At 37.8% G+C, this 14,333-nt stretch overlaps 1 protein-coding gene across 1 annotated transcript; it reads right to left on the bottom strand.

Annotated features, from left to right (window-relative positions):
* Positions 1-263: 263 nt before the first annotated feature.
* PRL (prolactin) lies at positions 264-7,511 on the bottom strand. The gene is made up of 5 exons (XM_009480258.2): positions 7,484-7,511; positions 5,746-5,927; positions 4,035-4,142; positions 2,398-2,577; positions 264-455 (listed from the first exon to the last, which is right to left on the bottom strand). Exons 1-5 carry the CDS (start codon positions 7,509-7,511, stop codon positions 264-266), a joined length of 690 nt encoding a protein of 229 aa, XP_009478533.1.
* Positions 7,512-14,333: the final 6,822 nt, after the last annotated feature.

Below are 14,333 nucleotides of genomic sequence, written 5' to 3'. Positions count from 1 at the left end.
GCATGATCTAGTTATCACTGAAATGCTACTGGGTGAGATTAGACAGAAAAGTGTATTCTTGTCATACAAGTAATTTACAACATTTTAAAACACCAAGATACATGGTGCTAGTAGTTGCAGCCAGAATTCACACAAACATGCCTGAAAGTTACTGATTATCCCGACACTGTACAGTGTGACTTTTCATGAATTTTGCAGTGAAAAGTGGCAAAGCAACAACACCATGATGAATGACTTCAGGAAGTGATTAGGCCCATGAGTACTTAACAATTGCTATCATGGATTAGGCGGCACTTCAGAAGCTTGAGATAGTTGTCAATTTTGTGGGAATCTCGGCGGAGGCAATGCAGCAGGTTGTAAAAGGCAAAGAGTCTGGAGTCCTCATCAGTGAGTTGCAGGGATGGAAGGCCTTCCCACTGAGAGTAAACTTCATTTCCTATCTCACCAGAATGAACCTAAAGACACAAGATGATACTGTCGTAAGTGATAGTGAATTTGACTGGACATAGAACAGAGCATTTAAAATACTGGCCTTGAGGAATGCTAGTTGCTAGTGTATGGCTTGTAAAGTGTTTCCTGTTATGGTTCCCACTATTCTGTATAATGTTCTTTATCTTCATGCAGATTTTGAATGAATTTGTCAGATTTTTCAGTTTATTTCCATAAGATATGTAAAAAGCTTAAGTGTGTCAGTAGTATTTTAAGAGAACTAGCGTGTTAACCAATGTCCAGTGGAATCTGACTGCAGAGAAATCAAACCTTCATGCACAGACTCATCAGTGACATCTCTCTTTGGTTCCCTCCACCTTGAAATCTTTGTTAGCAATTGTTCCTAGAACTTCTTTGTGTGTATCTCCAGCTTTGTCTTGGCCCATCTCTTAGGTAATCTCTCTGATACAGGCAGCTTCAAGAACATGTTACCAGTGAAATCTCTCAACAGTACATCTTCAGATGTACTCTACCTCAAATTCCATTTAAAGAAAAAAAAAAATGCTGAGTGATACAGTGACCTCTAATGTTAGAAAGCTATGTGTAGGAAATCATGTAGTGAGTTAGTATCTGAGGTGAAGACTGGTTTAGGTTTCCTTGTTTGAAAGAGACAATCATTAATTTTCTCATATCACAAAAATCTACCTTTCATAGCAGGAAGGAAGTCCATTCCTATTGGTACTTGCACATCTTTCTTATTTCCCACAAATTGTACTTTGTAAAAGCACATAGGAGAGTATCTGTGGAGCCTCTGTCACTCAGTTTAACCAACAGGCAAAAGAACCCTGGACCTACTATCACTCAAAAACATGGTTTGACACTAATGAATTTGCCAGTCTTGTCTTCAACCTCCTTCTGTAAATAATGTGAATGAGAAGGTGGTGACAGGGTAACTGTAGCAGTATGTGACTTCTGCTGTTATTTTGGATCCTCGCCTGCACCCTTTTTACACATGATTATGGGATAGAGATGCATTTGATTACACTGATAAATGTATTTGTGGCCTGGATGGACTAAGGTTTCTGAGTAAAGAGACACCTAACTGAAAGAAAGACCATGAGTGATCCAGTGGAAAGTGGTGGATACAGTGATGGTGGCACTCTTAATGTTGTTCAAATGTTCAGAGCCTAAGCAAAAGCCAGTAAAGTCAGAACCTCTTGTTAACATCCAGCTCACTGACAGAATGATATACTCAGGGACTAACAGAGGACCCTTTAAAAATAAACAGGCTAGAGCTGATTTTATTCAGGAAAGCTTTCAATCAATTACTGATAACAATGGGTATTCAAGTATGGGTTTTGTCAGACAACAGCCCTGTTGTCTAACCTTACAAGTGTAGGGGGAACTGAGTCAGAGCCAGAGTTCAGAGGAACCAGTATGTTGCAAAAAGAAATGAAAGATACCAAGATTACTTTGCTGTATGCCACATCCTTGCAATAGCCCAGACTTCCAGAACAGTTTTAAACACAGTAACTGTTTCTGAAAACTATACACAATATCTATATGTATACAGATGTGTATAAATATGCTAAAACATACGTATAAGTATGTGCATGTGAAAAAACAGACACATCCTTAAAAAATCAGGATTGCAAATTCAAAATACTCAAAAATAGAATGATGATTACCAGTCCTGATGATTACACCTTCCCTTGAAGCAGGACTGGGAGTATGCTGGATTATGCTCTGCCAGTCACATCACATTGTCTCTTTAGAAATTACAAGATAGCAGAAGAAAAGAAGGCTGAAAGAAGAAAGGTGAAAAGCTCTCAGATTCAGCTGTCTTGGCTCTTTTTTTCCCGTTCACACCTACTGTTTCCTTTCCTATTCCAGGTAGGGAGGGCCTGTCACTGTATGTGTCTTTCTTACAGGAACAGGCTTGAAGGATGTTATGGACCTAATACTTACCCGCCCAACTATTTTCTCCATTCCTTCTAGAAGCCGCTTGTTTTGTTCTTCAATCTCTACAGCCTTCCAGAGGATGGTGTCTGGAGCTTCTTTGATTCTTTGTACTTCAGAGGCCAGATGGATCAGGGGATCATTCCAGGAGCGCAGCACTCCCAGTACTAAATTCAGCAGGTCTTCATGCTGCTCACCCATGTTAAGAAAAGGCAGTTAAAATAGGAAGGCTAAATGCTGGCAGTATTAGGAGGCATTTAGAGCAATGTCCTCAGATATAGTGATTTGGGAACTTATTCCAGGACCTACCACTGAACATGCCCTATTGCCCTGTCTTAGATGCGTCTGTGCAATTGCATTTTTGAAGTTTGTCATTGTTGTCATCATGTTTTACAATATTAGCACAAGCAGTTACAGTATTGTAATGGAAAATATCATTAAACCCTCTCCATGTTAAACACTCGCAAGCACAACTGTGTTTCATGTCTGTGAAAAAAATAGAACTCCTTATCTGATTTTTGATGAACATTTTAAAATCCAATGATTTTTTCTTAAAAAGTTTAGTACTGAGTAGAAGGTGCACATTATGGTAAACCACTAAGTAGCTTTTATTGCCTCTATGTAACTCATTTGTCCTCCCTTATGAACAATGGTGCTTCCAGCAATAGCTTTCTAGTTTTAAAAATTGTCTTTTCTTGTGGACAATAAAAATTCATAAAGCTTATGGTTATGGTAGTATTCAACCATTTCTTCTTTGCTAGATGCGCTGGATCTGAACACAGCCAGACTTGTTAAGTATCTGGGGCTGTGAATTCTATTGCTCCCACTAGATTTTCTTAATGACACGCTGAGAAGATGGCAATACTGGAATTGCAAGGATATCACTACCATGAAACTGATAAAGATTTCTCTGTGGCACACCCCCATTCATACACCTGTGCTTATTTTTTCTCCAGAGTATTTTCAAATTGTATCTGTGAGCACAGGCTGAACAAGACCATCTTCATCTTTTATAATTATTAAATTGATGTATGTAGCATGTTTCTCTTTACAAGTATTTTGTGGTATTTTGCACTAGAGTCTTTGTATTTGGATGATGATGTGACTACTGGTAACTGCTTTTGCCTACTGGTAACAGCAAGAATATCTATTTAGCATTTGTTTAGTAATGTCAGAGTTTTCAGTTGCTGGAAAATTATTTACCTCTGCCTACATACAGTATTCACTATAGAGGCAATGTATGTTTATGTTTTTCTAATATAGTAATTGTATATAAAGTGTTTTAAGATAATGTTCAAAGGTTGTAGTGTTCTCAGTACTATACAAGCATGGTAACTGGCATTGCTCCATGAGATTATATTGTAATTGGAAATAATATGCAATGACTGAATGTAACATACAGGAAAAGGAAGGGAGGATGAAAGTTACCGGTACTTATGTATTCTGTATAGTCTGTAACTTAGTATCAGCATATGTTAAATCAACTTTTCTTGGCTTTTTGGTGCTTTCTTCTTCCTGGCTTTTTTATTCTGTTAGAGCTGATTTCCCTCTCTCTCTGTCTGCTGCTTCTCTGTTCCTTAACTCCCCCTCTTCTCTCCCTCCACCCACTCTGTCTCATGGTGATTGACATTAGAAATGGGACTTACATGAATCTGCTGAGCTTGCTCCTTATCTTCAGGAGTGGTTAAGGAGGACGTGTGGCAGCCATTAACAGCTTTTGTAATAAAACCCCGGCCCTGAGCATAGCGTTCATCCTGCAGATCAGCAAGGACAGGCATTATTGAAACAGATAAGTAAGAAGATCTTCAGTTCAACAGCCTTGGTGGATAAGGGAAGAGCAACTGATGTCATCTACCTGGACTTGTGCAAAGCATTTGACAATGTTCCACATGACATCCTTGTCTCTAACTCAGAGACGTGGGTGTGATGGATGGACCACTAGGTGGATAAGGAGTTGGCTGGATGGTCACATTCAAAGAGTTGCGGTCAACAGCTCGATGTCCAAGTGGAGACCAGTGACAAGTGGCATTCCTCAGGGGTCAGTATTGGGACCAGCACTGTTTAACATCTTTGTTGATGACATAGACAGTGGGATTGAGTGCACCCTCAGCAAGTTTGCTGACGACACCAAGCTGTGTGATGGATGTGACATGCTGGAGGGAAGAAATGCCATCCAGAGGGACCTTGACAGGTCCTTGAGAGGTGGGCCTGTGTGAACCTCATGAAGTTCAACAAGGCCATGTGCAAGGTCCTGAACATGGGTCAGGGAAATCCCAAGCACAAATACAGGCTGGGCAGAGAATGGATTGAAAGCAAGCCTGAGGAGAAGGACGTTGGGGTGTTGGTTGATGAGATGCTCAACAGGACATGGCAAGGTGCGCTTGCAGCACAGAAAGCTAACTGTATCCTGGGCTGCATCAAAAGAAGTGTGGCCAGCAGGTCAAGGGAGGTGATTCTGCCCCTCTACTCCTCTCTTGTGAGTCCCCACCTGGAGTACTGCGTCCAGCTCTGGGGCCCCCAACATAAGAAGGACAGGGACCTGTTGGAGCGAGGCCAGAGGAGGGCCCCAAAGATGATCAAAGAGGGCTGGAGCTCCTCTTCTATGAAGACAGGCTGAGCGAATTGGGGTTGTTCAGCCTGGAGAAGAGAAGGTTCTGCAGAGACCTTAAAGCAGCCTTCCAGTACCTGAAGGGGGCCTCCAAGAATGCTGGAGAGGGACTTTTTACAGGGATGAGTAGTGACAGGACAAGGGGTAATGGCTTTAAATAGAAAGAGGGTAGATTTAGATTTGACATAAGGAAGAAATTCTTCACTATAAGGGCGGTGAGGCACTGGAACAGGTTGCCTAGAGAAGTTGTGGATGACCCTTCCCTGGAAGTGTTCAAGGCCAGGTTGGATGGGGCTCTGAGCAACCTAGTCTAGTGGAAAGTGTTCCTGCCCATGGCAGGAACTAGATGATCTTTAAGGTCCCTTCCAACCTAAACTGTTCTATGATTCTATGATTCAAACACTGTATTAACTAATTGTTGTTCCATTGCTTTTATCACTACTTTTATGCTGTAAAGGTCAAAAGTTTCTGGTGAGTCTTTAGAGTGAAACTGGCACCCAGCAACACAAACTTGTCCCATAGATAAAGAATGATGGGAAAATGATATCTTTTAATAGAAGTGTTGGGGATCTTAGCAATGGTCAGCACTGTACACAGATTTGGTCACCATTGGGACTATCGCTCTCTGTGCAGCAGTCATACTTGTTTACTTATTGAAGAATTTAATATGTTAACATATGTTTGTACTTAAAAAGTATTAAATTGCATTTTTATATTTTCTCACTCTCAGGAAAAGGCTGAGTACTTACAAATTCGTTGAATATTTCTGAAGAGAGGAAGTGGATGTAGTGTGAAAGTTCAACTGCTCGGTCAAAAAGTTCCCCAAGGGAAACTTGGCAATTGGCAGATCCATTGGGGCAGATTGGCAAGGAGGTAACTCCTTCCTTTGTCAGGAGCATGTTAGACACCAGAAGGACCACCAGCAACAAACCTGTTCAGGTTTAAAACAAACCACAGTAGAATCACATTGACTTGTATGTGCATTTAGAAGTAGCTCTCAGAGCCAGATGCTGGGTGATTTTGGCCATGCTGTCACGTGCCTCCGAGTACCCCCTGTACTGGCTGCTGAAAACTGATGGAGGAGGAAAGCACTGTAATTCTGTTATCCTTTCTCCCCTCTGTCATCCTGACTGTATAGCAGAGCTTGCTACAGAGTTTGACACAAGGTAACCTGTGCTGCAGTGTACACTGTGTTCTGAAGTCTCTTACTATTGTGGCTGACTTTATTACATAGGGATAAATGGAAGAAAATAATCAAACTTCTTCACAGTGTAAATATAAATACATAATTATATTTGCACAGATATCTAAGTTTGGAAAATAGATTAGTCTTTTTCTTTTTTTTCTTTCTTTTTTTTTTTTTTTTTTCCTCCTCCTTCTCCCACAGGTCCTTTTCTTCTTCACAAACATTTGGAGTTTAAATTGATTTTGTGGGAGGGTGGTTAGGTCATTCTCTTAAGGTTTTGATTGTCCTGAGAGTTCCTTCAGAAGATTTCCAGCAGCTGTGCTGCGTTGCTCTTTAGAGTTTAACCCTAAGTTGCCTACTGCTAAGAAATCAGAGAGAACTTTTGTCTTTTCTCCTGAGCTTCTGAAACTGATAAAGGACTTCTCATTATCTAAAATACAAAACCTCATCTGTTTAAAACTTTTAATATTAACTTAAGAGAGTCAAGTTTTCTATTCAGTGAAATAAAATATGCACAGAAAAACAATGGAAAAAATTAAAAGCAAATATTTAGTAAATGAATGTACTTATTCAAAGAACACTCTGCTCTGAGAGTTTTACTTCTGGAAATTGGCCTGCCACCTGTATTGGTTCATTAGACTTATTTTCAATGCTAAATTAAAGTGTACTCCATAAATCAGCAGAGCTGTCCCTTATGTTATCATGTGATAAGTTTCTTTCTAGCTCTAAATTCAAGAAAAGTGCATTTACACAGTATTGAAGTAAGCCTTCCTCCTCCCCTATGAACAAGGTACATGCCACATGCTGCAGTTAGGAAAGTACTCTGGGGAATAATTCTATGAATACGAAAACCTGAGACTTGTTGGCTTAGAAAGTTGAAGATGGTTATGAAAACATTCACTTCAAGATTATATTTAACTTCAAAAATACTACATATTACAAAATTACTTCTAGACCTGTGGATAATGACTTTTAGTCATTGTCTTCTGAGTGGTATAGCAAAGCATTCTGGATCCAGTCCTTGAAGTACAGGTGTCACATCCCTCAAGCCAATTTTCTGTGACACTGCCCAGTGCAGTCTTAGGAGACAAAAGACTGAGTAAAAAAGGGATCAAGCTGCCTTCTAATTCCAAGCTTTGGACACTAAACATTTGAGGTGGAGGCAGGTTTAACTATTACTGGAAGACAAGGTAGCTGGATGACCTGAGTTTCTAGAGCTGTTACATTTCAGTTACTTCCTAATTCAATCTAAATTTAAAGAAATATAAAAGTTATCAGCAAGTGAATGGCAAAAGTCTTACCTTTCAGTGAAGCCCCCTTGTTGCTCATGGTAGGGATCCTGTATGATGACTTGCTCTACCAGAAAGAAGTCTCAATACTTACTCTTATTCTTTGCACATGCCACTTTTATATTCACTGTTCAGGGTCCATTTTGCATACATTCAGCAGGTCGTGGAGTTTACCTCGATAATTACAAACATCAAATTGCCTTTCTTCCACATTCATATTCAGTATTTTTTTGTTTTTTATTTTTAACTGTGAGAGGGAATTTCATTAACAAGTTCAGCTGTGGGATCCTAAGTATGGTTGGATGAAGAGAGTGCCAAATTTTGCCCTGAATGAGGTGAAAATGCCATTGATCTTAGAAAGCTCCAGTTGTCAATTCTGAGACAGGTACTCTCAATGTTTCTAGACTGCTGTTCCCCCTCCCCACAACTGTCGTCTCATCCTTCCTTGTTTCTTCAGCCATCCAAGCTTGCTTATGTTAAAATTCTGGCTATTTGTGGGAGGCAAACAATATTTTACAATGTCCACAGTGAGAGAAACAGCATAAATTGTACTGAAATTTGTCCAGAAAAAGGGAACGGAGGCTCCTGCAAAGAGACGTCACCATCTGTAAAATTATAGATATGACATTCTGGGTATATAGCTCCATACAGTTAAAAAAGATACTGCACAGCACAAATCATGATATAACTGATCCTCAGTCTGAGAGATGTTTAGAGAAATGGGGGCAGTTCTTATATTAAAAAAGTAATAATTTGCAACAATTGAAGAGGAAGAAGTTATGTGTTTACTGAATAATCACAAATGTTTCATGAATATCAGCATCATTTAAAAAAAAACACTCTACAAAATCAAGTATAGATTGTTTTCTATACTTGAAAACTCTCTACGTAAAAGATGTGCATTTATTTCCACCATACGCAAAACATATGCTGTCGTAATCAGTGGGATTTGTTTCCAGATCTGATGTGTCAGTGGTAATCGACAAACTAGCCTCAGCAGGTTGGCCCTGTTTTCGTATGTGAGGCTCATCTGTATGAATATGTTAGCAAATGTGTAATCTCTCATCTGTTTCTCAGGTCCATTTACCCATGAAACGACTTTCCAAATTTGATGATTATAATGAATAAGGCATACAGTGTTAATGAATTTTCTTGCCTTTAGACACCTTGTTCTGTACTTGTGGAACAGGTATGTATGTAACCCTGAATCCTTCATTATTTCATAACTATGGACATGATTCTTGAAGCATTGATAAACAAGGGAGAAGAAAGGTAGAGCATTTAGTGGGTAAACCGTGGAAGGCATCCCTTGGGAAACAATAAAAGGAGATGCTTCAGCAGTAAACCAGAACCAGTAGCAAGTGGTGTACATCTGCTAAGTTCTGGGATGATTGCTAGAACAGTTTGTTCTTCTTAGAGGCTGGATCTCGTTTGGAAATTGAGGCCCTGCTGCGTAAATGAAGCAGTTGTTGCCTGCAGCAGGGAAAAGTGGCAATCTGATGAAGGCAGTAAAATTAGAATAGGGCCACAGCCAAAACTCTAGAATAGATTGTAGAAAAACATCTGTCTTCTAAACCACAGCCACATGGCTTATGATCTTGATTTCATTCAGCTGCATTTGAAAATCTTCCCCAATAAGATTACAGGTGAGCTTGAAAAACCCTGGTATCTTGTAACGTTAGAAAAGCCCTGTGAATAAAAGGAACAAACACTTCTCAACCCACCATTTGCTCTTTCATTTACTAGTCTGCTTTTCTTGGCATTTTGAGGCGTTCATAGTGATGTCAAAATAAGGCACACAATTAATATTAGGGACTAGATAACAAAGGAAGATATTCACAAAGGCAGCAGGTAAACTTCTTAGGTTCCCCATTGTTGGAGAGGGAAGCTCCTCTCAGGCCTGACAGCATCAGCTGAAGTCAGGATCCTCATATGACTTACCTTCAAGAAGAGCCTGTCTCTTGCTGTATAAGGGTAGACAACAACCTTAAATGTAGATCATAGGAAAGAGTGGTTTATTTGAAACCATTGCATGATATTTTAATTAAAGCGTTCTACCACAAAAATAATATACTTTGCTTTTCTCTCGCACCTTTCATCCTGAAATCCTCAAATACTTTACAAACATGAATGGATTAAAATTATCAGCAATTAAGAGTTGTAGGCAGAAGGAGAGAAGAAACTCTGTAAAATAGATAAATGCAAAGGTAAAGTTCTTTTATCAGGTGTAAGAACTGACATAGAGGTTAACATGTTAATTTGTGGCTGCACAGGAAGTCTTTGGGGAAAAAAAAAAAACCCAACAAATTCCTGATTCCCAGACCTGCACTTTAAGTGAAGACCATAATTTCTTACTAGTACCAAAAAGAAAACAACAGTGAGAGAAGAGAAAGGAGAGGAAAAGTTAGAATAACCAGAAATAAATAGGTCAAAAAATTTATTTTCTTTTGTAAATTAGGAATTAGGTTCTATTTAAAATTTGAAAAAACTTGAAAGTAGCTGAAAATGCTCCCCTCTGCCTTTTGAAAATGGCCTGGGTTTATATCCTCCAAAGAAGTAATATGCAACTTGGCATCCTATCTTCTCTGACTGTTCCCTGAACCTTGGTAAAGGAAGCTGATCCTAGCCCCTAATAGCATGCTAATTCTGACAGTAGCTCAGCAAAGCACTGTAAATAGTTGGACAGTCATCAGTACCAAGGGCAAAGCTCCTGGAACAACTTGAGGAACCACAAAGTACATCTGTGATTAGTAGTATGTTTCCATCTCCCTTTGTCTCTCACTTTTGCCTTAGGAATTTAATTGAATTAATTTTCTTTTTTTAAATTATCACATTCCTTTTATCTTCAAGATCTTTTCTAGAAGAAAAATTAGTAGATCGTTACCACCCAGTGTAAAGAATATGCCAGAAGTAAGGCTTACTATAGGCAGACTTTATTATATAGCTTTTAGCTCGTTACTCATGCTTCATAGGCGTTACTTGTGATGTATCAATATTACAGATAACAGCATTTAGTGCTCATTTCTCAATAATCTTGTCTTTCCACCTCATATCATGTTGCAGACCATGAGTTAGACCATCACATTTTGATTAAGAACTATTGATCAGTACTGGCAGATCAAATATTCCTATTCCATTTTATTTTATTCAAAGTTTTTGAGGTATGCAAAGTGTTGTGTCTAGTTGATAGCTACCACAGAGGAATGAAAAAATCTTTTATAATAGAATAGTTCTTTGCAGATTACTTACTTGAAGTAGGTGAATCAAAGACAGGGAAATATCACTTCATTTTGTCTTTTTCTTACCTGGAAGTATCTGTATCTAATAACAGAACGTTAGTTAGTGTTTGAAACGCCAGATTTTTGGCTATGTCTTTAAAGATGATCCCAAAGTTATGTGTGCAGATGACTGAGCATGCAAAACTGAATGTGCAGAAAAATATTCTTATATGTGATCTGATTGTCTGACTCTTCCAATACACAATGAAACAAAAGGTTTTGTGTGTTCCTGTTTTGCATATGTAAATTAGAGTCCTAATACAGAAAATATAGTTGTTCTTGTCTTCCTTTTATAGAATCATTTACAAAGTCGTCCAGTCCACTTCATTTAATAGTTGGCTTTGGAAAGATACAAAACTAATCTGGATCAGATCCTCAGAGCACTTTAACTTTTCAAAGCTGTGGAAAATACATTTTGAGGAGGAACATAAACAGAATATTTTTTCAATCTAGATAGTTTCAAATGATAAATATTTTGTCTTTTCTGATTACTCCCTATAATCTCCATGAAACTTTGGAGCAAAATTCAAGTGATTTTCTGGGATTCTGTAAAACAAGGGCTCTTCTTCTCCATCTTCTTCATGTAGGGAACAGGAAAAATTTAAAAGCAGTCTCCCCAAACGTTTGTCTCAGCAAAAACAGCAAAATGGGGATTGAGTACTTTCTTAGTGTTATCTCTGCGTGAAGGATGGTAAAAAATAGATAGGAACATAAGGGAAAATTATTCCATATGGAGAAAAAAAGAAGATGAAAATCTTTGGGAGATTTTCAGTTTAATTTAAGTACTAATGTGGTTTCATACAATTTCAGAAGTAGACATAAAAATAAAATGGCAGAATATGTTTCAAAAATCATTTATCAACATCGCCGCTATGACAACATACGCCCAAGTGCACCATGAAATATTAAGTGTGAAGGCCAAGTAGAATTCCAGCTAACGACAGCAAAAAAACCAGGGGAATTTGCTAAGAACAGAGTAGAAGCTAGCTAGTATATATTGGTTCTGATACTCAAAGTTGTTTGAAGCCTGTGGCTCTGTGTTCACTAATGCTGTATCTGTGTATTATCAAATAACCTGGCAGTATAAATTTGATCTGGATCACACATAACTGCATTATGGCACTTCAGCTGAATTATCAAGAGACCATGTTATGGTACTTATCCTGGCTTGATACTTGATACTAGATTTATCTGACTGGTGGAGGTCGAATGATAATGATCTGCCATCTGCTAGGACAAAGATATCCTACAAAACTTTTTGTATAAATGTGAAGTGGCAGAGTGAACCTGTGCTGGTTCAGCATTTCACATCATGTGGCTACAATATTATTTATCCTATACCTTGAATCCAATTTTCCTTTTTCAGAGCTTGAAAACTAGTGATTTTAAAAGTAAAGACAAATCAGGGGAACCTCCATCCTCCAAAAAATCTTTAGAATTTTAGATTTTTCTAGAAATTTAGATTCGTGAGAGCATTGCTGTACAGTTGAGGATTTGAGCAGTTGTGACAGCTTCTTCTGTCTATCCAGTTTGAGTCTTATTCTACTTCTGGGATGGTGGAATTACATACTGGGCCATAGTTGGCCTGATTTCCAAAGCTGTAAGTTACAGTCCAGTCCAAATGGAGAAGTATTACATGCATGTAAGTATTGGCACACTTCGACCTATAAGATACAGTTACTGCTATAAAAACATCACTGGAATGCTCTGTCATAGCTACAGGAAAAAGAATGCTTGATTCTGAGGCATATTGAACATTGTAACTCCAAAGGCTGAAGACCTAGTGATTTAAACAGTTTGTATGTTTTTTGCTTATTTTCCCATACATTTGCTTTTAGCTCTGATTTATTTCCCTTGACCATGTTCTGCTACAACCAGTAAGTTATTCTCCATAAAATCCTGATTTCAGCTGATCGTTCTTCAGGATAAAGTAGAATGAGTTTCAAGAAGTTACTTAGGGTAGACATGCCACCGTGGAACTTACTAGTGGGCTGGGTAATTTTTTGGTATTGTATTTGTGTAACACACTTTTAATAAAAGGTAATAAATAGTAAAATTGCCATGAGAAGGCTGCAATTTTCCTGCTAACAAGTGGCAAATAGGAGAAATAGGAACCTGGTTTAAATATTTGCATATTTTTAATTCTGTGGATAAATGCATCACTGGAAAAACATTTCCTTAAGGTTTTTGTGGAACTGGAGTCTGTAAAAATAGGAGGATTTTTTTTTTTTAAATTACAAATTACAAATACACTGCAAAGAGCACTGAAGTGTGCACAGAGATTTTGAGCACATTTCAATAGCTAGGTATTTCCAAGGATTGTGGTAAAAATGCTTCTGTTTTAGCATGCAGTGTTTGATTTTACTAATGGATAGTATCCTGAAACAGCAAATGGAGATTTTGTCCTGTGCTTTAGAAAAAGTGGAACTTCCTGAAGATGCATTTTTCCTCCTTATGTGAAATACTCTTTGGTCAGATAATTTCTGACATGTATGTAAGGTTTGAATGGAGAGGAAAAGGTGAGTAGAAAAATTTTTTGGGGATGTGGTATTAGCTGAAAGCCAAATAGCAGGCAGAGATCAATGCTGATATTCTTGCTTCTTTGGGAGCATCTTACTTTTAGTTGTGCACTTATCAGAGGGAGGAGTGCATATTGCTGCTCAGAATTCTCCATTTCAGAATGGGATAGAAGTGATACTGAAACAATATGACCTTTACTTAATTGTCTTTAAGGGAGCATTCAATATCAGAGGTTTCTCTTACTGATTCCAAAACCTAACACATTTTCTTCTCTTCATTTGTTTGTTACTGTCTCTAAGCCTAATACATAAATAAAAATAAATAATTAAAAATACTGAAGGGATGAGGTGTATATGGATTGAGCATCTCCTGACCCATAGGAAATTTGGAACCTCAAATCTTGTTTAGTATCTCATTAGAACTATTTTTCCAGTCTACCACATTTTGTAGATATTTTAATTAAGCTTGTCATATTTACTGAACCCAGGCTAGAAATTAATATTGACACAGATTTTTTGAAGACATGTGAAATTGTTTTATTAAAATGCCTTCACCTCTTTCCTAAAGTTAAAATGTTTTCTTTGGGGAAAAAATATGAGAGGAGTTATTCTGTGACTATATATTCTGTGCTATTAAAAAGAAATGTATGCTACAAGGTGAAAAATGCATGAAAATACATACAGATATATGCAGCAGGTAAAGTCCATGGTATGTTCTGTGCAGAGGTTGTCAGCTATCCCAGGTTATATGTTAGGAATTTCTTATAGCTTAAATACTTACAAATAATGTCTATATTGGACAGCCAATAGTATAAGCAAAGAAAAAATAAATTATTGTTAATAAAAATTAAAACAGCTGAAGAGTTTGAAGTAAACATTTTTAAACAGAAATAGAAAAAACTGTAGTCAGGAAAACTTTTTGGTAGTGCACATTGCTGACCACTCCTTGAAAGGTCGAATACATTCAATTGCACACCTGCAGCACATTTGTATGTTTAAAAATTCATTAAAAAAATATTGAAAGTGCATTTCTGTTCTATCTCTTCTCTAATGAATATATTTGCA

This window comes from Pelecanus crispus, chromosome 2, assembly GCF_030463565.1.
Source record: "Pelecanus crispus isolate bPelCri1 chromosome 2, bPelCri1.pri, whole genome shotgun sequence".
NCBI lineage: Eukaryota > Metazoa > Chordata > Aves > Pelecaniformes > Pelecanidae > Pelecanus > Pelecanus crispus.
The sequence above is the reverse complement of the archived record's forward strand: the minus strand, read 5'-3'. Positions and strand labels throughout refer to the sequence as shown.

Coding starts and splice junctions, on each gene's coding strand:
- PRL (XM_009480258.2), bottom strand. CDS start 7,511: ATGAGCAACAAGGGGGCTTCACTGAAAG. Junction 5,928..7,483: donor CAAGGGGGCTTCACTGAAAG/GTAAGACTTTTG, acceptor AAACCTGAACAG/GTTTGTTGCTGGTGGTCCTT. Junction 456..2,397: donor TGGAGAAAATAGTTGGGCGG/GTAAGTATTAGG, acceptor TTGTGTCTTTAG/GTTCATTCTGGTGAGATAGG.